This window comes from Monodelphis domestica, chromosome 5 (genome assembly GCF_027887165.1).
Source record: "Monodelphis domestica isolate mMonDom1 chromosome 5, mMonDom1.pri, whole genome shotgun sequence".
NCBI lineage: Eukaryota > Metazoa > Chordata > Mammalia > Didelphimorphia > Didelphidae > Monodelphis > Monodelphis domestica.
Genome location: NC_077231.1, coordinates 115,856,641 through 115,883,301, shown reverse-complemented (window position 1 = coordinate 115,883,301; position 26,661 = coordinate 115,856,641). Strand labels below are relative to the sequence as shown.

Below are 26,661 nucleotides of genomic sequence, written 5' to 3'. Positions count from 1 at the left end.
ATTTTGCTCTTCATAATTTTGTTTAGGTCTTTCCTTAATTTTCTTTAAAATCAATTTGTTTGGGGCATCTAGGTGATTTACTGGATAGACAGCCAGGACTAGAAATGGGAAATAAAGTCCTAGGTTCAAAGCTGACCTTAGACACTTCGTAGCTGATTGATTTTGGGCAAGTCTTTTAACCCCAATTGCCTACCCCTTACCACTCTTCTGTCTTGGAATCAATACTTAGTATCTATTCTAAGAGAGGAGGTAAGGGTTCTTAAAATTTTAATTGAATTAACCTGCTTGTCATTTCTTACTGTGCAATAATCTCTTGCTCCTTGTTTGTTTCCACACTCATCTTCAGGATACACTGTTTCCTTGTTATCTGTCTCCATCTTTCTTCCTAACCTTGCACCTATGATATGGGCTAAAACTGTTGGTTATTGGGTTAACAGAAGCAAAGGAGAACTTTATCTTTCACTTTTTCTGAGATTTTTAGCCATCTAAAGTGTTCTTGCATTTTCTCATTTCCTGAGTCTCATAAATGGGGGGGGGGGGGGCGCGCATTGAAGCAGTCGACTTGGTCCTCTGATGATGGTTCCCATTTGATCCTCTAAATGGTAAAAGGCTGATTCATTTCCCCTTAATCAGTTATCTTCAAAGCTGGTTTTAGGTCTGGTAGAGTGGAACTTATTAGTCAATCACAAGGGAATAATAGCGTAGAATATGCTAGGTAGAGTAGATGACTACCAATGTTGTGTGTGGAATAAGAGCTGGTTTTGGAACCAAACGTTGGTACAAATTTTGATTCTGCAATTTATTACCAATGTGGCCTTTGGCAATAATCTCCCTGAGTTTCAATTTCATTTGTAAAATGAGGAGCTAGAAACAAAATAGTCCCTGCCCTCAAGTACTGTGCATTTTCCTAAGAGTTATAATTTTTTCTTAACTAAATAATATGCATCTCAGAAAAATGATATGTACATGATCACATTACCTCTAAGATCTCTTCCAGCTCAACATTATGATGCTATGATCATCTCCCTTAATGATCTTTTGAAAATAATTTTGCTACCCTTGATTAATTGAATTAGTAATTTACTCAGTTCATTGTGATTTCATGTGTATCCCTGACTGAATTAGTGAGTTAAGCAGAACAGGATTAAGTTTGAGTGAGTTACATTAATTACTACTGTAGGAATAAGAGTTATGTTGGTTAGAATTAATTAACCTAAAATAAGTTGGTGACACTTTTCATGTGTCGATGATTATATTAATTGTATTTGATTTATTAGATAGATTTTTTGCTTTATTGGCCATATTAGTATAGGATATAAAGACTTATCTTAGTTTGTGCTGCTGTATTAGCACTAACTCCTCCCTTCTAGGTATATCATGCTTGAAATAAAGTTCATGTGCCTTAGCAATACCCCTCACCCTTATGAATCACTACTATTACATCTAAGTGACTTTTTGTTTTAAAACCACAGCTTCTTAAGGTCTCAAACCCAGGATGCTGCTGACAAAGTTTTATGACCTATGGAAAGTTCCCCCAAATATTATTGATAGGATATTAGTAATTGATGGCCTGTGAAAAGGCCTGTTGAAAAAATAGTCATGGTTGATGGACCTTGCCCTTAACCAATCATATCAGTTTCTCTGATTCTGAAGATGACCAATCATAGAATTTTTCTATCCTACTCTGCATTCTGAATGCTAGTAAGCCCTTGAAACCCTGAAGAGAGGATTCCTTGACTTCAAAGGCAAATCTTGTATCTAATTTCTTAGGTACTACCGATTTCCCTAATAAACTGAAACTACTAGAAGTCTGCCCCAGGGTCCCTCTGGTGTGAATTGGAATTTTAGGGTCACATTCTTGGTGCCTCTGGTGGTATTAGAGTCATAGACACTGGTCTTTTTTGGTTGTACTCCCCAAGAGATTCATACAAGCAGTTCCCTGGATGAATTTTGAATTCAGGCTCCCTGAGAAAGGACAGCTGTAGGAGACTGGACTCCCCTTGATCTTTGCCACCCAAACTCTCCAAGCCACAGATGGCCTCTCCAAATTGCAGGTGGTGAGTTTCTTTTTGTTTTAAATTCATGACCTTTTAATTTTCATTTGAGAGAGGTACTTTATCTGGCTCAAAAAAGGGACTACAAATATTTACAAATCAAGATTGGTATTTCTGAATGAGGTAATTTTGGTTAGAAAGGCTCTAGAGCAGCCAATTTTTGAATTAGAAAAATTGATAAATTGCTAAGCAGTCATGAAAATTTATTACATACCAGATTTTTTCCCCTTTCCTATGAGGAAAAAGTTTCACATAGGAGCTAAAAAAACCTAGATACTTGGATACCAGTATCATTTCTCTCCTTTCTGCAAGCTGGGTAGCCTCTGGCCAACAGCTGAATGCAGGAAATTTGCCAACTCAGGCTCTCAACAGAACTTCTCTTTTCTCTTTAGTTTCATTTTCCCCTCAGAGTTTTTAGGTATAGAAGCTTATTAAGTGTAAAACTGATATGAAACCTCTTGCTCCAAATCTTAACTGTCTTTCATTTTTGGAATTTGTCCTTGGGTCTCTCTATGTATAAAAAACCATGACTTTCTATAGTTTCTAAGCTCCCTAAACTGGGCTACCAAGAGCTGGAACCTAATTTTCTGTTTGGCATCCCAACCAGTGGAGGAATGTTATGCCTTCTCCAAGAAGTTCCCTAGCCATGAACTGATATGTTCAGGTGCTAAGGTTGATGGCAGTTGTCACAAGGTTCTTATGGGTGGATAGCTGTGATTGCAATCTTGAAAGCAAAGGCTGCCAACTGGGACACCTCAAGTTATCAGGAAGAAATATCTATAGGATTACCTGTGGACTTCCTCTAGACCCATAAGCAAGGACCAAATGTGAATAGTTTCCTTATGTGGCCAGGTAAACTGAGTCATTGTAAAAAGCAAAGGCAAAGGGATCAAGCAGAAACACAAGGCTACAATAGGCAACATCTGTTAGCGCCACCTAGAGACTTCTTTAGATCTATGAGCCAAACACCAAGTCTATATTTAGACTTCTCTGCATCCATTTAGAAAAACTTAGTCTGGCCATTGAAGAATCATCGATATCACATCCATTAGGTTAGCAGGACTAAACTAAAGGAGCAAAGACCAAAAGGAAACTGAACATGAGTCTTTGGGCAGGAACTCCTAATCCCCAACTCCTAGGAAAACCAATTACAATTGAAAGTTTTAGAAGAGAGATTTGGATTTCCACTGAGAGCTCCTAGAGACTTTCAAATTAAGCCTCCTAAAGCAGTCCTAGGATATTCTGAATGGGAGGTCCTCTATAGCCAGGAAAAAAGCTTTTGTTTTGTACACAGCATCTTAGACAACTAAAGAAAAAACTAGTGCAAGCAGGATCGCTCCCCATAGAAAAAGGAGAACTGGGTTTGTTTGTTTTTTACAAATAAAAGTATCCTTTTTGGAAGTAGAACAATACCTCCTCCATCTAGAAAGGACCCTGAGGACACTGGACTAATACCATGTTAATAAGGTTGAAAATGGTAAGAGATGCCCTAAAATTGAACCCCCAACTTATTGACTGAAAGATTTCAAAAAGATCAGGCAATAAAGCTTGATAAATAAAGGACCCACACTGGAAGAGTTCTTGGGTGTTTTATGAACATCTTTTAATTACATTTCTGAGAAAATTAGGGCCCTCAGGAATCCCTAGTGGAGGTAAGAGTTTAAAAAAGGGGGGGGGGTTCCATTGAACTGTTGTCATCTGGGTTTTCATGAGTTTCATGTTTTAAATACATGATATTGAGTATGGAAAAAATTTCTCTCATATTTTGAAACCTGAGAAAAAGTATTACTTCTTTTTTTTAACCTAAATGCAACTAAATTATAATTATATAGATATTTTTGTTGTAGATGAGTCATTCAGTTGTGTCAAGTTCTTCATGATCTCATTTGGAGTTTTCTTGTCAAAGATCCTGGAATGGTTTGCTATCTCCTTCTGTAACAGCAGGATGCAAGGGAGAAGATGGAATGTTGAAGAAGACTTGATTGATGGGTGGAAGACCATTGGAGGCAGAGGAGCATGGGAGATGAACACCGACCTGGGAGAGATCCCAGGGAAAGAAAGGGCTTTTGAGACTAAGATGTCTAGGTGAGAGGAGGTTTCTTACCTTGCTGGAGATTGTCCAAGAGCCAGTCGAAAGATTAGCCAAAAGAATCAGCCTTGGGACTTCTCAAGAAGAGATTCATAATTGCCTGACACCTCTAGCAACATCTGAAGAGAGGCTCAGGTCCTGTCAGACCTGAGGGGTCTCAGACTCAATGGCCTTTGAAGTGGTCCCCCCAAACCCCCCAGCCTTATAGCACCTGTCTTACTCTTACCTTGATTCCTCAATATCTTAGTTTAGCTTATAAGATAACTGGGCAGGGGAGGAGAATTTCTGATTAGCCCCAGAACTTCCAGAAAGAAGGACCTCAAAGGGTTGGAAGACAGAGACACCCCTTAACCTCTACCCAATTCCCTTGTTTCAGATACCTTGGGTTTATTAAAGGCATATTAAATCACAGTCAGATTGGAAGAAAGGGACTTTGTTCAAGGGGCATAGAGGAAGCTATTCCCTGAGGCTGCTGATCAGCCATTGCTCAGTGCTGGTCAGCCCTTCTCTGCCCCTCCCCCCCCCCACTGCTGTGTCAGTGAACAGGGGATAGGCTTGTATCTCTGGGAGGTTCATGCTCATCAATTCTGGAGTATCCCCTTTATCACTCAATAGGGGATGCCTCCCCTCAACTTACCAACCCTGGCCCATCACTCAGGATCCCCATTTCCCCAAGATATTCCTCTGTTATTACAGCCCAGGAGAAGAGAGTGACAGAGTGTAACAGGAGTCATTCTATCTTTATTACTTTACTCACTCATCTGTCTATCAGCAACATTTTCCTCAAGACCAATTATTACTATTCAGCAAATAACCATTACACTTCTTAAGCTCATTTTACAGATCACAAATGTAAGGTTAGGGTGACTTGCCTAGGGCTACACAGAGAGTAAATATTTAAGGCCAGACTTAAACTTAGGTCTTCTTGATTCCAGGCCTGGCATTCTATCCACTGAACCACCGAGCTGCTCTACATAATATTACTATATCTGTTATATATTATTATATATTTTAAAACTTCTGATTATCTGGCAATATAGATTTTGTTTTAATTTAGAAAATAATAATATCTCACAGCTTAGAGCAGGGGTCCCCAAACTATGGCCCGCAGTCCAGATGAGACCCCCTGAGGCCATTTACCCAGCCCCCACCACACTTCCGGAAGGGGCACCTCTTTCATTGGTGGTCAGTGAGAGGAGCACTGTATGTGGCAGCACCGCAAAGCATGGAGTTGCTCACATACAGTACTACTTTCAGTGACGTAATCCTTTGCATGGCGCCTTGTTCTGAGAGTAACTGAACTAGAATGAAGCACTGCACAAAGGATTATGTGGCTGCACAATGGAAGACGTCAGTATGGTGAGAAGCGATCTGGTGGAGGGGATTCCGCACTGTGTACACTGCTGCTCAGTATGGTGGTGGCATTGATGGGCCTGTGCAGGGTGTGACAGGCTCATCACAGCCAGCAGTGCAGCATCCACTATCCCAGACAGCGGTATACAGATTTGTTCAGTTTTTTTTTATAGTCCAGCACTCCAACGGTCAGAGGGATGGTGAACTGGCCCCCTGTGTAAAAAGTTTGGGGACCCCTGATTTAGAGAGTAGCAACAATCCCTTAGAAGACCTTTCTCTGTGAAATTTCTTTGAACTTTAGGTCATAAAATCTTACAAACCTGCTGACACTGTGTTATGAAACTCTGAAATGCTATAGTTTAAGGAAATGTGGGTTCTCCCAGCCAAAGTAGGGGAAATCTACAAGTTAAACTTTAAATAATAAATGAGCTTCCTTTCTAATCATTTGGAAAACCATAAGATAATTATTATATGGTGAGGCTATATTTTTGAACCAATTTTTCATTGTATGTGTGAACTAATGCTCATCGTCTATGTCTACAAGCTCAGAATGCTTTGTCCATGATTCAAGTGCTATTAACTCTTATGATTGTACCTAGACATTTTGTAGTTCCTAGCCCCACTACAAGTACTTCTTTTATTCCTTATGAAGCAATCTGCTTTAATTAATTGTGATAGTTTTGTGCTCTGAATTTTAGTAGCATTCTCATTTCACCCAGATTCTTGGGACCTATCAACAATGGACATGAACTAATTTCCCTCAAGGATGTGTGTCAACTGGAGAAATGAAGAAACAAGGACATGCCATATTTGGAACAACAGAATACTTGTCACCATTGGATTACATCATTTGGTGAGATTCCTAAACCTCTTATTACTTTGACTAAAGACCAGATTGCAGAACATTTGCTACTTTATACTTTACATCTTACTGCCTTGACCAACATCAATAACACATTACAGAAAGCCGTTTTTACTCTTTTTGTACATGAATGGAGACGATGGTTTCCAGGGTCCTAACTCAACCATTAGGACCCACTCTGTACCCTATGGTTTATTATTTAGCTCAATTGAAGAATATGCTGGTTGGGTCCCCAGTTTGGCTTTCAGGTAGTAATAGCCAATGCACTTCTAGTGGAGAAGGCATCTGATCTAATCCTAGAATGTCCCTTAGAAATAAAGTGTCCACATGAGGTCAAGGCCCTATTGCTATGCCACTATGCTCCAAGACTTTTCTGGCCAGAGATTTACAAGGTATGATGTGATTTGGGTAAGGAAAGAAAATATTACCTTAAAATGTTGTTTCATTATCAATCCTGCAATGCTGCTCCTTGACTTACCTATCTCTGGTGAGCTTTTGCATGAGTGTATGTTGACCCAGTTGAGAAGTCCCAGACTGACCTTGCTAATGTGCCTCCTAAGAATCCAGACTTTGTTTTCTTTACTGATAGCTTTTTCCTCATGAAAGATGGAGAGGGCTACACTGGAGCCTCTGTAGTCTCTGACCATGAAAAAGTTTGGGGTACTTCATTATCCTCTAACCAAAGTGCCCAGGCTACTGAGCTCATTGCTCTTGGTCAAGCCTATCACCTTACTGCTGACAGAGTACAACCACTTACATTGAATCTCTTATGCTTTAGGAGTTCAGCATGCTGTCAGGATGTTCTGGTTGCAACGGGTTTGGAAATTCCTCAGCAATCCCTTTACTCTATGATGATATTGAGGTTGGAAAGTAGAAGTAGCAAGACAAGACTAAACAGGTCTCAGGGGTCTGGGAAACTGAGGAAGAAGGTAAGACACTCCCCTCCTAGAATTTCCGTCAGCAGGTATGCCTTTCTGTTCATAAGGGGAGCCATTATGGCACACAAGGGAGAACAGATTCAATTAAACAAGAATGGGTTGAGTACTTTCTTTTGTACATCTTTTGTAGTACATCTTTTGAGTACTTACAAATTAATTTTGTCAAATGTCCAAAACAAGTCATTATAAGCACTATCTTGTCATTGCTGATCAACTTACTTAACCATTGAAGTGTCTATAATTGTAAAGTAATAGCTGCCTTTGTTACTAAAATTCTCAACAAGGAAGTTGTATCCAGATATGGCCCACCTGCCCATATAGACTCCCAATGAGTCTCATTTCACTGATTCTATTCTGTCTAAAGTATATTCTAAGTTTAGTGTCATTCCTAGGCTCCACATCTCATACCACCCTCAAAGCTCTGGTCAAACTGAACATATGAAGGAACTCCTTAGTTAGTTAATTATGCTCTGAAACTTTTTTGAAATGGCCTTGTGTTCTCTCTTTGACTTTGTTTTATTTGTGTAGCAGATCAAGGGGGAAATTATGTATTAACCCTTTAAATCCCTTTAAACTATTCCCTATGAAGTATTTTTTTTTAATTTGCTTCCCCACTTGGCTAAATTTATTGGGGGAGTGGCAAAGATCTGGCTTTATTGTGAGCAGAGAAATCTCAGGACCTACAGGTTGTCAGGTCTACAGATTCTCCAGTTAAATTTGAAACCCTGCATTGCAAAATACATGCACTATTTTAATTTCCTGTCTCTCTTCAACATCCCCTCAAGAGGTCTCCCAAAGATCTCAGAGACCATTTCCAGATCTCCTGGTAATTGAGACCATTTCTGGACCTCCCAGTCTCCATGATTTAAAAAAAATTTTTCCCCATGGTTACATGATTCATATTGTCTCCCTCCCCTCTTTTCTTCTACTCCCAGAGTTGACAAGCAATTCTACTAGGTTATACATGTATTATCACTCAAAACCTATTTTCATAATATTCATTTTCATAATAATCTTTTAAAACTAAAACCCAAACTCATATACCAATATAAACAAGTGATAAATCATGTTTTCTTCTGCATTTCTACTCCAACAGTTCTTTTTCTAGCTTGATGGATAGCATTCTTTCTTATAAGTCTCTCAAAATTATCCTGGATCATTGCATTGCTTTGAATAGCAAAGTCTATTACATTTGATTATCCCATAATGTTTCAGTTACTGTGTACAAAGTCCTCCTAGTTCTACTTATTTCACTCCATATGAGTTCATGGAGGTCTTTCCAGTTCTTAAAGAAATCAACTGGTTCACCATTCCTTGTGGCACAATAATATTCCATCACCATCATACACCACAATTTGTTCAGTCATTCCCCAATCAAGGGACACTCCCCCTTTTTCCAGTTTTTTGCCACTACAAAAAGTGCAGCTATAAATATTTTTGTATGAAGCTATCCATCCCCCTTTGAGGCAAAATTTCTAAGTCAACTGTAATATCCTGCGAATATCATTGATTGCCTAGATAACTCTTGCCTATAACTGATATTAATTTAGGGAAGCATTTCCTCTTAACTGTAAACATGATTCTCTTTTTCTTTTTTGTGGCAAAGTTCTATAATCATAACGAGTAGCCAGTAGATTAAATCTTTATCTCATAGGCTCATGCTGGAGCAATCTAAGTTACATTAAGACGTAAGTATGTAAGACATAAACTATTCAACCTGGAATTATAGTCACTTGCAGATCCTAAACTATTAAATAAACAAATATTTAGCTTTGCCTACTGTCTGTCATGCATGCAATAAAATCTCTGAAATATCTGTGTGTTATGAGAATGATTAAGCAATGTTTCAGCCATTTGCAGGACCAAGGTATGAATCTATTATTTAGTGAGGATAAATAAGAAACTTGTTTTTGTTAAAAGAAAAAAATTTTAGAACAATTAGTTATCTTGGAGGAGAGTGACTCATGATTGATCTTGTGATAGCCAGTGTTATTCAGGTTTACTTTTGTTGTTCCAACTGGAATTCCAATGTTCCAATGCTCCAATTGGAGCATTTCTAATGTAAATTCATCTGGGTGGCCATTAAACTTAGGCAAAGAAGTTATCTCTTACAAACCATGTTGCTACCTACATGCTCCTTTTTTTTCTTTTTCTTTTGCAAGTACACACTGAAGGAACTGAAAAGATTTATTTAATTTAAAAATTTTTTGTCAGTTTACTATTCAAATTATTTGGAAATAGAACCTTTTAAGCAAAAGTGAAACCCTGACCTAAATAGGCTTGAAAATATACTATTTACAAAAACACTGCCAAACTATGGATAATAAACTAGTTTGTCATTTGCTCTTTTAAAAAAATTTAATAATAGAATTTATCCACAAATGTTTCAGTCCCTCCTTTCCACATCACAGAAGGCATCATCTAGGAGGCAGACATGTTCATATAATTTATAGGCGCTTACACAAGAGTAGATTCCCTAAGAGCTACAATGAATAACTAATTTGGACTGAATAGCTAGGCTTAAGACCTATTGAAAAAATAACAAGCTCAGATGAATATATACTAAATTGTATTAAGATTTGTTTTGTAAGAGGGTCATAGCAGGAAATACCTGAAGGAACCTCTGTAACTGGTCAGCTCTTCTGTAAAGACTCACCTTTAGAGCTACCATCAACTGAAAGTCACTCCATGAGAAGTCATTTTTCAATGAACACACAAATACCTGACACATTCAAAACTCAACTAGAAATTACCCAGACATTGGGGGTTTAGGAACCAAAAGCATTTGATCATTGTTTTACCTGGAAGACATGTAAATTCTACTTCTCCCATGTGTTACTGTCCTCATGGATTATTGTCAATGAACCTCAGTAGAGAGTGTCTCCTTTGGTATTTTACACCACCCACAGAGGACTGCCTATTATGGGTCCTTAGGCTTTAGCAATCCATATAGGTCTTTTTTGGATCAAAGAGTAGAACATGAAAATAATTTTGATACTCTCAATGCAATTTAATCAGTATTTACTCAGTTCATTAGGATTTAATGAGTATATGTGGTTATATTAGTGAGTTAAACAAAATAAGATTGAGTAAGAGTTAGTTATATTAGTTAATACTATAGGAATAAGAATTATATAGATTAGAATTAATTAGCCCACAATGTGTTGGTGATACTTTTGATATATTAATGATTATGTTAAGATTTATGCTATATTATTTGGGTCTGTTAAAAAGATTTTGTCTTAGCTTGTCTTCTATTAGCACTGATCACCCCACCTGACTCTCAAGTATATAATGCTTGAAATAAAGTTCAAATGCTTTAGCAATACCCCTACCTCCTATGAATCACTGTCACCACTCCAAAGTTACCTTTTACTTTCAAACCATAACTATGGGATGGAGTCAAGATGATGGAGAAAAGGAAACAATTTACCTAAGGTTTCCCAAATTCCTCTCCAAGCAACTTTAAAATAAAGCTTCAAAACAAATTCTGGGGCAACAGAATCTATGGAAGGACAGTAATATTTTATTTCCAGGCAACTAAGACTGGCAAGAAAAGTCTTTCACACTAGGGTGAGAGTGAAGCACAATCCAGTGCAAACTATGCCTCAGCAATATAGTAGCAGCTTCTGGTGCTCTCAGCCCACAGATAGTAAGGGGGTTGGTCATTCTGTCAGAAGGAGATTACAGGGGTCCCACTGCTGACACTGGTTGCAGGATTCTGTTGCATTGTCCACATGTGGATCCAATTCACATTCATGGGTTACAGTCCCAGAGCAAGGAGAAATGCTAGCACACCAGAGCTTGGAAACATAGAGGACCAGGAAACTTGGTCTCAATTAAAGGGTAGAAGAGAATGCTCACAGACCAGAGCACAGGCAAGGAGATTAGTAAACAAATCTCTCCTTGGATCATACCACCTTGGAGGAACTGAAAAATTACAGATTTACAGCTGAACAAAAAAAAAAAAACCTGATGGTTGATACAGTGTCCCAACCCTAACCCAACTTTCACAGAAAGTTAAAAGTCAAGAAATAGACTGGAAAAATGAGCAAATAACAACAAAAAAAGAACCTGACCATAGAAAGTTACTATGATGATGATGATAGGGAAGCTCAAAACACAAACTCAAAATAGGACACTAAAGTTAAAACTCTACATTCAATTTTCCCAAAGAAAAATGTGAATTGGCCTCAAGCTTAAAAATTCTTAGAGGAGCTCAAAAAATGTAAAGATCAAATAATAGAAAAAGAGAGAAAATTAGGAAAATAAATGAGAGTGATGTATGAAAATCATTAAAAAGGAGTAAACATCTTGTAAAGAAGGTACAAAAAAATACTGAAGATAACATCTTAAAAATAGAATAGGCCAAATGGTAAAAGAGTCACAAAAATCCCCTAAAAGAACTTAAAAGTAGAATTGCCTAGTAGAAAAATATGTACAGACATTCTCTGAAGAAAAAAAACTTCTTTAGAAGTAGATTTGGTTAAATGGAAAAGGAGATACAAAAGTTCATTGAAGAAAATAATTTCTTAAAAATTAGAATTCAGTAAATGGAAATGAATGACTCCATGAGATAGCAAGAAACAATCAGACAAAATCAAAGGGATAAAAAAAGAAGAAAATGTGTAATATGTCATTGGAAAAACAACTGACCTGGAAAATAGATCAAGGAGATATCATTTAAGAATTATCATATTACCTAAAAGTCATTATCAAAAAAAGAGCCTGCACATCATCTTTCAAGAAAATATCAAGGAGGGGGCAGCTGGGTAGTTCAGTGGATTGAGAGCCAGGCCTAGAGATGGGAAGTCCTAGGTTCAAATCTGGCCTCAAACACTTCCCAGCTGTGTGACCCTGGGCAAGTCACTTGACCCCCATTGCCTAACCCTTACCACTCTTCTGCCTTGGAACCAATACACAGTATTGATTCCAAGATGGAAGGTAAGGGTTTAAAAAAAAAGAAAATATCAAAGAAAAGTGCCTTAATATTCTCAGACCAGAGAGCAAAATAGAAATGGAAAGAATTCACTGATCATCTCCTGAAAGAGATCCCCAAATTAAAACTCTAGGAATGCGATAGCCAAATTTCAGATCTCCTAGATCAAGGAAAACATATTGCAAGCAGCCAAAAAGAAAAAATTCAAATATTGTGGAGTCACAATCAGGACAACACAAGATTTAGCAGATTCTACATTTAATAATAAAAGGGCTAAAATGGTGTTCTGGAGGGCAAAGGAGCTAGGATTAAAACTTACAATTCCCTACCCAGCAAAACTGAGTATATACTCCTTCAGGGGGAAAATAAGATATTCCATGAAATGGAAGACTTTCAAGCATTCCTCATGAAAAGATCAGAGCTGAATAGAAATTTTAGTTTTCAAATACAAGACTCACAAGAAGCATAAACAATGAGAAGGAAGAAAATTATAAAGGATTCAATAATTTCTAACTCTTCACATTCTCTTGTAACTCCTAAGAACTTCATTATTATTAGGGAAGTTAGAAAAAGTATATATAGACAGAGGGGATGAGTATAAAACTGAATATGATGGGATGATATCTAAAAATATAAAATTAAGGGGTGAGAAAGAGGAACACACTGGGAAAAGGGTAAGGGAGAGGTGGTAGAATGGGGTACATTATCTCACATAAAAGAGGTAATAAAAAGTCTTTACAGTGGAAGGGTAGATGGGGGAGGTGGGAAGTAGTACTTCAACCTTATTCACATTGAAATTAGTTCAAAGAGGGAATAATATACACATTCAGTTGGGTATAAAAATCTATCTTACCCTACAGGGAAGTATTTGGGGAAGGGTTTAAGGGGAGACTGATATAAGGCAGGGCATATTAGGTGAGGCAGTAATCAGAAGGAAAACACTTTTGAGGATGGATAGGGTGAAAAAAAGAGAGAATAGAAAAAATGGGGGAAGTAGGGGGCAGAATTTAGATAGAGGGAAAAACACTGTAATATAACTGAAAATTTTATAAGAAGTTTCTCTGATAAAGGCCTAATTCTCAAATATATAGAGAAATTACTTAAGTCTATAAGAATATGTCATTCCCTAAAAGATAAATGGTCAAATGATACAAACAGGTAGTTTTTATTTCATTTCATTTTTAATTTTTATTTCATCTTATTGGTTTATTTTTACCAATTACATGCAACAACAAATTTCCACATAAGTTTTCCAAAGTTATGTAATCCAAATTGTCTTTCTCCTTCCCTTCCTTTGCCTCCCCCCCCCCTCCACACACACACAGTTGGCAAACTAATTGATCTGGGCTTTACATATATGATAATGCAGAACATATTTCCATATTGTTCATTTTTATCAGTGAATAATCATACAAAACAAAACCCCAGATAAACAAGTGAAAAATCACATGCTTTCATCTGTATTCCAAGACTAACCACTCTTTTACTGGAGGTGGGCAGCATTCTTTGTCATAAGTCTCACCATTGTCAAACAGACAGTTTTTAGAAGTAATCAAAACTATCTATAGCCATGTGAGAAAATATTCTAAAGCACTATTGATTAGAGAAATGCAAATTAAAACAATTCTGAGGTACCACCTCATACCCATCAGATTAGCTAATATGACAGAAAAGGAAAATGATAAATGTTGGGAAGGATGTGGGAAAATTGGGACATCAATTGCATTGTTGGCGGGAGTTGTGAAATGATCCAACCACTCTATAGAGCAATTTGGAACTATGACCAAATAGCTATAAAAATGGATACACTTTAATCCAGCAATGCCACTACTAGTTTTATGTCCCAAAGAGATAAAAAGCAAAAAGGAAAAGGATTTATTTATACAAAAGTATTCACAAAATCTCTTTTTATGGTGGCAAAAAATTGAAAACTGAGGGAATGTCTATCAATCGGGAAATGGCTGAAAAGGTTTTGGTATATGATTATAATGGAATACTGTTGTGCTACAAGAAATGACCAGCAAGCTAATTTCGAGGGGGGGGGACCTGGAAAGAGTTAAATGTACTGATACAGAATGAAGTGAGTAGAACCAAGAGAACATTGTACATAGGAATGGCAATATTGTATGATGAACTGTGAATGACAGCTATTCTTGGACAATTCAGTGATCTAAGATAATCCCAAAGGATTCATGATGAAAAATGCCATCTGCCTCCAGAAAAATGAAAGGAGTCTGAATGCAAATGAAAGCATCCCTTATTCACTTTCTTTTTCTTTTCTTTTTTCTTATTTTTTGGTTTGTGTTTTCTTTCACAACCCGATTAATATAAAAATATGCTTTGCATGAATGCAAATGGAAAGCCTATAAAAAATGCTTGTCTTTTCAAGAAGGGTAGACAATAATAGGAGTTATGCCTTCTCCCCTCCCACCCACCCACCTACTGCTTCAAAAGATGTGCAATCATGGAATTGGATTATCCCATTTTGTTTTTGGTAACTTTTCAAATACTAAAAAATTCCAGAAATCCTGAAGGGAAGGGTCCTTTATTTCTGAGGCCAGTCCTGGACCCACTTGCTTAGGGACTATGTATTTCCCTAATAAATTCAAGCTGCTCAGAGTCTGCCTCAGTGTCCCTTTGTTGTGGATTGGAATTTTGGGGTCACATGCCTTAGCATCCTCCCCTATCTTTTCAGCTATCCTTCTTCCTAATAAATCTTTCCCCCCTGCCTACATAGTACATAACTTCTAGGCTCTGGCACATTATTTGACTGAAGGGAAAATAATTCACGTTTATAATACATTGAATTTTGTGAAGTACTTTATATACACTATCTGATTTGATTCTCACAATAACTTGTAAGTTAGTTGCTATTGTGATGCCCATTTTACAGATGAGGAAACTATGTCTTAGAAAAGCTAAATGACTTGTCCAGCCTTAGATAGTTAGTTCAATGTCTGAGACAGGACTTCAGGTCTTCTTTATTCTAAATCCAACCCTTTATCTTACTTTATAACATTGTTTCTATTGAACACAAAAGTACATTCACATAGAAACACTAAATATACACCTTATTGTAAACTTAGGCATGGGAATATAAATCTGACTTGTGATTTTATTAGTACAGTGAACTCCCAAATGAGGAAACTCCTTCTACCAAAGCACTTTCTCCACAACTTATGAGTAGCTTAGAGTACTAAGAAATTAACTCTCTTGACCAAGGTCATATAACTTGTACACATAAGAGGTAGGACTTGGGCTCAGTTCTTCTTGGCTTCCAAGGTCAGTTCTCTTTTTGCTATACCATGCTGCCTATATGGATAATATAGGCTTTTTTTTTAATGGGGAGGAGGGTTCCTCAATAACTATTAGAATTAGAATCATCTCAACCTGATGATTTTTAGAACACTTGGGGATAATTGGATTCCTACCTGTAAGTCTTGAAGTCCCAGCTGATGCTCTTGATTTAAAATTTAATGTGATATATCCATCTTCATCCTGCATGTCTTTCTCTTTGCTGGATTAGAGTGCTTAGTGTAGACAGGCAAGCCGACAGCACAGGCCACCTTCACAATCCCAAGATCAATGTTTCTCTTTCTCTATTCTTCCTTACTTATGCTCCTCATCAGTGTGGAGGAGTCATCTAAAGGCTGGATATACTACGCCTCTCAGGAAATCCTCCCATGGATATTCAAAGATACACTGGCCTTGGACTCAGCAGAAAAGGAACTTTTGCTGTAGAAGCCGATGAAGTGGATTCTTCCTTTTTTCTTATCTCTAGTGAGTAACAGAGGCATTCCCTAACATATATCCTTCCTGACTTTTCTTTCTCTTTGCATGTCTTTTTCTTTCTTCCTTTCCTTTCCTTTCCTTTCCTTTCCTTTCCTTTCCTTTCCTTTCCTTTCCTTTCCTTTCCTTTCCTTTCCTTTCCTTTCCTTTCCTTTCCTTTCCTTTCCTTTCCTTTCCTTTCCTTTCCCTTATTCCTTTCTTCTTTTCTTCCTTCTTTCCTTTTCTCCTTCCTTGACATGTATTTTTCCACAAATACCACAGGACAAAACTCTTATTTAAGTTTCAAACAGGGATATTGATCTTGGAGTGGGAGTAGGAAGGGCTGGGGAGAGTATCTAATATGGTCCAACTTCAAACCTAGGAAAGTTAATTGTTTCATGATGTGCAGAATTAGAGCTACTACTAAGAAGAGTCTAAAGCCATATTTCCAAAAGTTGTTAATATCCAGGCATTTCACAGATCCCTTTGTAATAAAGAGTTGTACTGTTACTGGCCAATCCATTCATTAAGAAAACACATGACAAAAAGCTAAGATAAATAGTTTAAAAAAATCTTTTTCAATCTTTATGTGTTCAGAAGAGCAATAAGGGCTAAGAGACTGGGGTTAAGTAACTAGTTCAGGGTTCACACAGCTAGGAAGTATCTGAGGCCATATTTTGAATCAGGTCCTTCAAACTCTAGGCATGTCTTTCCATCCATTTAGCCACTCAGCTGCTCCATCTGGCCACTCTTATACCTTCACTTGGTTTTGGACCTGAACCCTGAGGGTCCCATTGTCCTGCTGCCCTTCTCCCTGGACATGTCTTTCTGAATGCCTCCACTGACCTCCTTTCCTTCCTGCACCACTCACATTGTCCCAGGCCTTGTGAATGAGTCAAGGGTTGGATTTCAATGATGCTGGGGGCGGGGAGGGATGGGGTAGGGATGGGATAGACTCCAAAGGACAGATCAAGCTCCCTTTTGATGTGATTACTGCCCAGTAGTGTGGTATGAAATTTCTCTTGTTCACAGAAAGAAAGTCTAATGTCTGCATCACTCCCAATCTCTCAATGTCCAATAAGGGGATGGCATTTCAGTATCTCTCCTTCATAGGACCTTAAGTGTCAAGGTCAGCCTCCTCCCCACTGAATGTGCCTCACGGAATTCCTAGTTTACTTCAAAGCAATGGCCTTTCCTGATTCCCCATATATTAGTTCTTTCTCACTCTTTTTTGAAATTACTTTTTTTTAATTACTCTGTATCTATTTACTGGGTACATACCGTATCTTGTGCCTACAACAGTGCCAATGTTGAACTGAACTATATCATCCATCCCTAACTCCCCACAACACCAAATACCTTCAAAATGTTAGGGGATTGAACTTTCAAATTAAACTCACATTAAGTGATTTCCTGAGTCATCACTGATATATGTATTTTATTTTATTGTTTTTTTTTTTAATTTTTAATCCTTACCATCTCTCTTAGAATTGATTCTAAGTCTCACTTCTGAGGCAGAAGGGCTGGGTAATTTGGTTAAGTGACTTGCCCAGGGTCACAAAGCTAGGAAGTATCTGTGTTCAGATTTGAATCCAGGATCTTCCATCTCTAGGCCTAGCTCTCTAGCCATTGAATCATGTAGTTGTCCTGAAATGTGCGTTTTAAAAGAGGATCTCCTGTAAAAGGCAACATTTGGTTCCAAGGAATTTTTTTTTTAATTTAAAACCCTTACCTTCCATCTTGGAATCAATACTGTGTATTGGTCACACAGCTGGGAAGTGTCTGAGGCAAGATTTGAACCTAGGACCTCCCATCTCTAGGCCTGGCTATCTTTAGGCCTAGTTTTCAATCCACTAAGATTCCTATATTCCCCTCCAAAGAATTTTTACTCCCACCGCAATTCCTTTCACCTAGAATGCTTTTTGCCATCAAATCAACCAATCAAGTTCTCACTCATCATTCAGGACACAATTGAAAAGATATTTCCTCCATGAAGCTCTCCCTGACATCCCCCAGTCAGAAATGATATGCTGTCTATGAACGAACATAGCTCTTCGTATCATTCATTGGATTTTCACATTTGCCAGTATTCTAGCCTTTTGTGGATATGCCCTTTCTCTTAATAGACTGAGTTTCATAGTATCTTATAAGGGACTTAAGATACTTACAAGTGTCTTATTTTTCATTCTCCATTAGAATTAACTTAGTATCCTTCAACAGGGTAAGCACGACTCTTGTTTGCTCCTTATCAAGTTATCCAGTTGCTGTTTTAATCTTTTTCTTCTTCTCTAGACCTACCCTTAAAATAGATGTCTTCACTATCTTCTTCATTTTTTAAAGGCGGTCTCTCAATTTCATTCCTTCACAATTCTCAAGATTCCTTAGTGTCATCAGCAATTTTTGGCTAACTGAAGCATACTTTGTAATGTCTTGCCCCAACAACAATGAATCAATCATCAACTTCATAAATCTTTGTACTAAGTAACACTTAGTAAAAAGGTGAAGGCTACATCTTGCTGTTGAAAATGAAAGAGTTGGTATCTTCTATAAATGGTCAAAGTTTGTAAATTTCTGAGAAGATGCATGTGAAAATAAAACAGGCTAAGAAGACATTCATTTCCCTTTTTGGTATCAACTGATGCTGGACATAGTTTTGAGAAACCATGGCTGTGCCATTACCTCTTAAATCACCACAGGTGAATTTATAAAATGATTAAAAGACACAAATGAAAAACTCCATAAGGAATCTTAAAACAACATAGAAATCTATAGCAGAGAGCTCTCATAAGTGTTGTGAGAAGAGTCAAACTTCATGTCCTGTTTGATCGTGTGTGTGTGTGTGTGTGTGTGTGTGTGTGTGTGTGTGTGTGTGACATTGCTCTTTCCTGGTTCTCTTCTTATCTTACTAAATGCTCCTTCTTAGCTTCCTTTGGTGGTTCTTCATCCTTGTCATGCCCACTAACTGGGAGTATCCCTCAAAGTTCTGAACTGAGCCTCATTCTCTTCTCCCTTTTACTAGCTTTCTCAGTGATCTCACCAGCTGCCATGATAATTTCTATAGAAATGATTCCCAGATCTAAATATACTTATCCTCCTTCATGAATTAAAATCACACATCTCTAGCTGCCTCTTAGATAGCTTGAAGTAGATGTCCTTTAAGCATTTCAAACTCCACTGGACCAAAACAGAATTCATTATGACACTAAACCCTCCCTCTTTTCAGATTTCCTACCACCCTCCCAGTCAGTCAGTTTCATAACCTCAGTATCATACTCTATTTCCCATTCTCAATCACCCTATATGTCCAATACATTGCAAAATTTTGCAATTTCTACCTTTACAATAGCTGTCATCCCTTTCTCTCTATTCATATAGCTACTACTCAGTACAAGTCCACATCACTCTCAGTGAATCTTATTTTAATCCATCCTCCACTTAGATCCCAAACTAATTATTTTAAGTATATTAAAAAGTATTTGAAAAGGAGAAAGAGTCCAGATGGTGGCCTAGAAGGAGCAGAAGTTCAGACCTCTGAATACCCTTCCTTACCGATCACAAACTGAATGCTCCTAGAAAATCAAACCTAACAACAAGACAGAGCCAAGAAATCCTCCTGCTGGACTCAATTCAAAAGGTACACCCCCCCCAAAGTTGGAATCTGAGAACACTCGGGTTTAAGGGGAAGGCAGAAGGAAGCTCCCAGGACCCCTCTCCTGCCCACCTAGAGTGCTGAACCTCCAGCAACAGCGGGAACCTCTGGGCAAGCAAAGGTGCTGGTCTGAAGGGTGTACCTTGTGGGCAGGGCTGTGCCAAGCTCAGAGTGTTGAACACAGATGGCAGGGAAGCAGCTGGAGAGGGAGTATAGAGCTGGCAGCCTGGCCAGAGCTGTGGAGATCCTCCATATTGTCTCCATCCTTCCAGGAGGTTTTGGCCTCAGAGCACACCCAGCCCAACCCAGCTGAACTTAATCCCATCAAAAGTCTTCAGAATTCAGGGAAGCCTGGGCTCCACATCTCTCCCTCATTGACTGCTGGATTTTAATCCAATCAAAAGCCTCCAGAGGACAGGGAAGCTCAAACCCCAACAACCCTCCCCCACAGACTGCATTGAGAGATCTTCTGTCGAAGCTCCAAGAGTGGAGACTGATAGAAGCCCCCAAAACCAAAAAAAAAAAATGAGAGGAGCAAGAGCACAGACAAATACGGGGAGCAAAGAAGGGGTGAATATGAGCAAACAACAGAAAAAGAAGAAAGAAATTACAATAGACAGCTTCTATACAGTGAGCGGAACAGAGGGGGAGGGATCAGCAAACAATGAATCAGAAATCCCAGCGAATTGGATACAGGCTTTGGAAGAACTCAAAATGCAATTCAAAACACAATTAATAGAGGCTGAAGACAATTAGGAAAAGAACTTAAAAACTAAGATAAGTCATCTGGAAACAGAGACACTTGAACTAAAATGAGAAAATAGTGTCTTGAAAGCCAAAATCAACCAGCTGGAAAATGAGGCAAAGAAGATGAAAGATGAGGTAAAGGAGATGAAAGATGAGGTAAAGAGGATGAAAGATGACCTCCAAAGAAAATCAGACCAGAAGGAGAAGGATGACCAAAAAGCCAGGCATGAAATCCACTCTAAGAACCAGAATACAACAACTAGAATCAAGTGACCTTACAAGGCAGCAGGACACTATAAAACAAAACCAAAAGAATGAAAAAATTGAGGAAAACATGAAGCATCTCATTCACAAAACAGAGGATTTAGAAAATCGTTCGAGGAGAGACGATTTAAGAATCATTGGTCTACCAGAAGACCATGACAAAAGAAAAAGCCTAGACAGAATACTACAGGAAATCATTCAAGAAAACCACCCCAATATTCTAGAACAAGAAGGAAAAGTGGAGATTGAAAGAATCCACAGATTACCTCCTTACTTAATCCCCAACTGACAACACCCAGGAATGTTATAGCCAAATTCAAGAACTATCAGACCAAAGAAAAAATATTACAAGCTGCAAAGAAGTCATTCAGACACCATGAAACCACAGTGAGGATAACACAGGATCTGGCTGCATCCACACTGAAGGATAGAAAGGCATGTTTCAGAAAGGATATTCCAGAAAGCAAGGGAACTAGGTCTACAACCAAGAATCAACTACCCAGCAAAACTGACTACATTCTTACAGGGGAACATATGGTCATTCAACAAAATAGAAGAATTCCAAGAATTTGCAAAGAAAAGACCAGACCTGAACAGAAAATTTAATGCCTAAGCACAGAACTCAAGAGAATCATCAAAAGGTAATTTTAGAAAGGGGAAAAAGAAAAAAAACAAAACAAACAATCCCCCCCTTTTTAAGAGACTCAATAAGTTAAAATAATATGTATCCCATAAGAAAAGAGGTCATTGGTAACTCTTAAAAACTGTTGTTATCAACTGGGCAGCTAGAAGAATTACACTTAGAGGGAACAGTGACAAACTGTATAGGATGAAATGCCAAGACATAAATACACACACACACACACACACACACACACACACACACACACACACATAGAGAGAGATGCATAAATACATATAATGTGTGTATATATGTGTATGTATATATACAACTAAAGCTAAAAAAATAGGTTAATACTAAAAGAAATAGGAAAAGAAACAAATAGGGGTAAATTTATATGTCACAAAGAAGTTCATGGTGGGAGGGGGGAGAACATCAATACACTGGAAGGGTAAAGAGGTTGGAGATAGGAAATACTCAACTCTTGGGTGCTTCGAAATTGACCCAAAGAGGGAAGAACAATCCAATCCATTGGGATAGAGATTTGCGCCCTATAGGGGAATAGAAGGGTAACAAATGGACTTGTGGGGAGGGAAGCAGTACAAGGGAGGGAGAGGGTGTATGTGTGTGGGGTAATTTTAGAAAGACTACAGGGGAAAATAAGGGGGGGAATAAGAAAGGAGGGGGTAGAAAGGGAAGTAAAATAAGGGTGGGAACTAGGGGACTGATTAAAAACAAACATTGGTGTAGAAGGAAATAGTGAAAGAAGAAAAGGTAGGACCAGAAGTAGAACTCAAAATGCTCAGAAATACATAGCTAGTAATCATTTCTCTGAATGTGAAAGGAATAAACTCACCCATTAAATGCAAGTGAATAGCAGAGTGGATTAGAATCCCAAACCCTACCATATGCTGTCTACAAGAAACACACATAAGGAAGGTAGATACACATAGGGTGAAAGTAAGAGGATGGAGCCAAATCTATTGGGCATCAACTGATAAAAAGAAGGCAGGAGTCGTAATCATGATATCTGACAAAGCCAAAGTAAAAATAAATCTAGTTAAAAGTGATAGCGAAGGTATAGTATAGACAATGTATATTGTATAGACAATGACGAAATATCATTACTCAACATGTATGCAGCAAATGGCATAGCATCCAGATTTCTAAAGGAGAAACTAGTGGAGCTCAAGGATGAAATAGATAGAAAAACTATACTAGTGGGAGATGTGAACCTTCCTCTATCCAAACTAGATAAATAAAACCAAATAAGAAATAAGAAAGAGGTAAGAGAAGTGAATGAAATCTTAGAAAAATTAGAGTTAGTAGACATGTGGAGAAAAATAAATAGGGACAAAAAGGAATATACCTTCTTTTCATCAGCACATGGTACATTCACAAAAATTGACCATGTATTAGGGCATAAAAACATTGCAAACAAGTCCAAAAGAGCAGAAATAATAAATGCAACCTTCTCAGATCACTATGCAATGAATATAATAATTAGTAAGGGTACATAGAGAAGTAAATAAAAATTGATTAGAAATTTAAAAATATAATTCTCCAGAACCAGTTTGTTAAAGAACAAATTGTAGAAACAATTAATAACTTCATTGAAGAAAATGACAATGATGAGACATCCTTTCAAAACCTATGGGAGGCAGACAAAGCAGTACTCAGGGGGAAATTTATATCCTTGAGTTCATACATTAACAAATGAAGAAGGGCAGAGGTCAATGAATTGGGCATGCAAATTAAAAAACTAGAAAGCAGACAAATTAAAAATCCTCAGATGATGATTAAATTAGAGATCCTAAAAATCAAAGGAGAAATTAATAAAATTGAAAGTCAAAGCACTATTGATTTAATAAATAAGACTAGAAGCTGGTACTTTGAAAAAACAAATAAAGTAGACAAAGTACTAGTCAGCCTAATTAAAAAAAGGAAAGAAGAAAACCAACTTAACAGTATCCAAGGTGAAAAGGGAGACCTCACCTCTAATGAAGAGGAAATTAAGGCAATCATTAAAAACTACTTTGCCCAATTATATGGCAACAAATATGGCAATCTAGGTGATATGGATGAATACTTACAAAAATATAAATTGCCTAGACTAAAAGAGGAAGAAATAAATTACCTAAGCAACCCCATATCAGAAAAATAAATTTAACAAGCCATCAAAGAATTCCCTAAGAAAAAAATCCCCAGGACCAGATGTATTCACAAATGAATTCTATCAAACATTCAAAGAACAACTAATCCCAATATTATACAAACTATTTGACAGAATAAGCAAAGAAGCAGTTCTACCAAATTAATTTTACAACATAAACATGGTACTGATCCCAAAGCCAGGCAGGTCAAAAACAGAGAAAGAAAACTATAGACTAATCTCCTTAATGAATATAGATGCAAATTTTAAATAGTGTGAACCTTAAAAATTCTCAAACCCTACTTCATTAAGTTGGATTGTGAACCTTAAAAAATTCCCAGACCCTACTTCATAAGATTTGGTTAAGACCATTCCCCATTTGGGCAGTGAAGGTACTTGATCAGGAATGTGAGAACTCTACTTCACCATACTTAAGCATGCCTTAGGGGAAGATAAACTTGTAAACTCCTTGCTGAACAATGAAAAGTACTTAAACCCATATTTATAATAAGGCAAAAAGTTCTTAAGCTGTGCCTATTTTTAGAACAAATACAAAGGGGGTGCTAAGTACCTATAAAGGTCAGGCAACTTGTGAACTTACAAGGAGCAAAGATGTGAAAATTTACTCGGAGATTCTAGTCTACTCAGGTGTGAATTACTCAAAAGATTAGTCTACTTGGGTGTGAACTAAGAATAGTCTGTCCTTTGAAAAACGACTACTGTGATTGGTAGATGTGAGAACTTAGGGGAGGAGACATAGGAGAAAATTCTCTTTAAAAGGAGAAGAGAAACTGAGAAGACAGGACAGGCTCTTGAGACACAGTCTCTTGGAACAGTCTCTTGAGACAGTCTCTTAAAGACAGTCTGAGAGAGGCTGACTCTGGCTGGAACTTCCTCTGAGGAGACTCTGTCCCTCTGAATCCTTGCTTGGACAGATCTTGTGGTGAGTGATTAAGGACTGACTGATCTTTCTTTTAGGGCTTAGGCCTGGGTTGGCCAGGGCTGCCCTGGGTGGGCCTATCCTTTTCTCATTATTCCCCTTTTCTCTCTTTCTCTCCTTTTCTTTAATTCCACATTTGTATTAATTAAAATCTCTATAAAACCCAGCTGACTTGGGTATATTTAATAATTGGGAATTCTTCCCTGGCGACCACCTTATATTTGATTTAAACAAGACACTGTCTTGAAAAATATATTTTCTGCGGTCATAATTTACTCATCCACTCTTTTATCTACAACAATCTAAGTCTTCCACTATTTTAATTACCACAGTTTATGGCCTCAACCAACTATTTTAATTATAACAATAGGATACTAGCAAAAAGACTCCAGCAAATCATCACAAGGGTTATTCACTCTGACCAGGTAGGGTTCATACCAGGAATGCAAGGATGGTTCAATACCAGGAAAATCATCCACATAATTAGACCATTTTAACAAGCAAACCGATAAAAATCACATGATTATCTCAATAGATACAGAAAAAGCCTTTGATAAAATACAACACCCATTCCTATTGAAAACACTAGAAAGTATAGGAATAGAAGGGCCTTTCCTAAAAATAATAAACAGTATATATCTAAAACCATCAGCAAACATCATCTGCAATGGGGATAATCTAGAAGCCTTCCCAATAAGATCAGGAGTAAAACGAGGATGCCCATTATCACCTCTACTATTTGACATTGTACTAGAAACACTAGCAGTAGCAATTAGAGAAGAAAAAGAAATTGAAGGCATCAAAATAGGCAAGGAGGAGACCAAGTTATCACTCTTTGCAGATGACATGATAGTCTACTTAAAGAATCCTAGAGATTCAACCAAAAAGATAATTGAAATAATCAACACCTTTAGCAAAGTTGCAGGATACAAAATAAACCCACATAAGTCATCAGCATTTCTATATATCTCCAACCCATTTCAGCAGCAAGAATTAGAAAGAGAAATTCCATTTAAAATCACCCTAGACAATATAAAATATTTAGGAATCTATCTGCCAAGACAAACACAGGAACTATATTAACACAACTACAAAATACTCTCCGCACAATTAAAACTAGATCTAAACAATTGGAAAAATATTGATTGCTCATTGGTGGGACAAGCTAACATAATAAAAATGACCATCCTACCCAAATTAATTTACTTATTTAGTGCCATACCCATTGAACTACCAAAAAACTTTTTTAATGAATTAAAAAAAAACATAACAAAGTTAATTTGGAAGAACAAAAGATCAAGGATATCCAGGGAAATCATAAAAAAAAAATTGGAAAGGAAGGAGAACTTGCAGTCCCAGATCTCAAACTATACTATAAAGCAGTGGTTATCAAAACAATTTGGTACTGGCTAAGAGACAGAAAGGAGGATCAGTGGAATAGACTTGGGGTAAGGGACCTCATCAAAACAGTCTATGATAAGCACAAAGATCCCAGTTTTGGGGACCAAGCTCAGTATTTGATAAAAAACTGCTGGGAAAATTGGAAGACAGTATGGGAAAGATAAGGTTTAGATCAACATCTCACACCCTACACCAAGATAAACTCAGAATGGGTGAATGATCTGAATATAAAGAAGGAAACTATAAGCAAATTAGGCAAACACAGAATAGTATACTTGTCAGAACTTTGGGAAAGGAAAGACTTTAAAACCAAGCAAGAGCTAGAAAAAAATCACAAAATATAAAATCAATAATTTTGGTTACATCAAATTAAAAAGGTTTTATACAAACAAAACTAAAGCATCCAGAATTAGAATGGAAGCAACAAATTGGGAAACAATGTTCATAACAAAAACCTCTGACAAAGGTCTAATTACTCAAGTTTATAAAGAGCTAAACCAAATGTACAAAAAGCAAGCCATTCTCCAATTGATAAATGGGCAAGGGACATGAATAGGCAATTTTCAGTTAAAGAAATCAAAACTATTAATAAGCACATGAAAAAGTGTTCTAAATCTCTTATAATCACCTCACACCTAGCAGATTGGCTAACATGACAGCAAAGGAAAGTAATGAATGCTGGAGGGGATGTGGCAAAGTTGGAACATTAATGCACTGCTGGTAGAGTTGTGAATTGATCCAACCATTCTGGAGGGCAATTTGGAACTATGCCCAAAGGGAGCTAAAAGACTGTCTGCCCTTTGGAATTGATGTAGAGTGAGAGGAGCAGAACCAGGAAAACATTGGACATAGAGACTGATACTCTGTGGTACAATTGAATATA

General features: G+C 37.5%; 1 protein-coding gene across 3 annotated transcripts in view; it reads right to left on the bottom strand.

Annotated features, from left to right (window-relative positions):
* CLEC1B (C-type lectin domain family 1 member B) overlaps positions 1–26,661 on the bottom strand; it is a 53,102-nt gene that overhangs the window by 7,125 nt on the left and 19,316 nt on the right. The window contains exon 1 of one of the 3 annotated variants that reach the window (XM_056799151.1): positions 15,667–16,020. The exons of 1 other annotated variant lie outside the window; for it this stretch is intronic. In XM_056799151.1, the coding sequence (XP_056655129.1) occupies positions 15,667–15,739 (73 nt within the window). In that variant the 5' untranslated portion in view covers positions 15,740–16,020. Of the gene's footprint in view, positions 1–15,666; positions 16,021–26,661 lie in introns of those variants that run through there. One more of the 3 variants, XM_007503740.3, reaches the window with a different exon arrangement.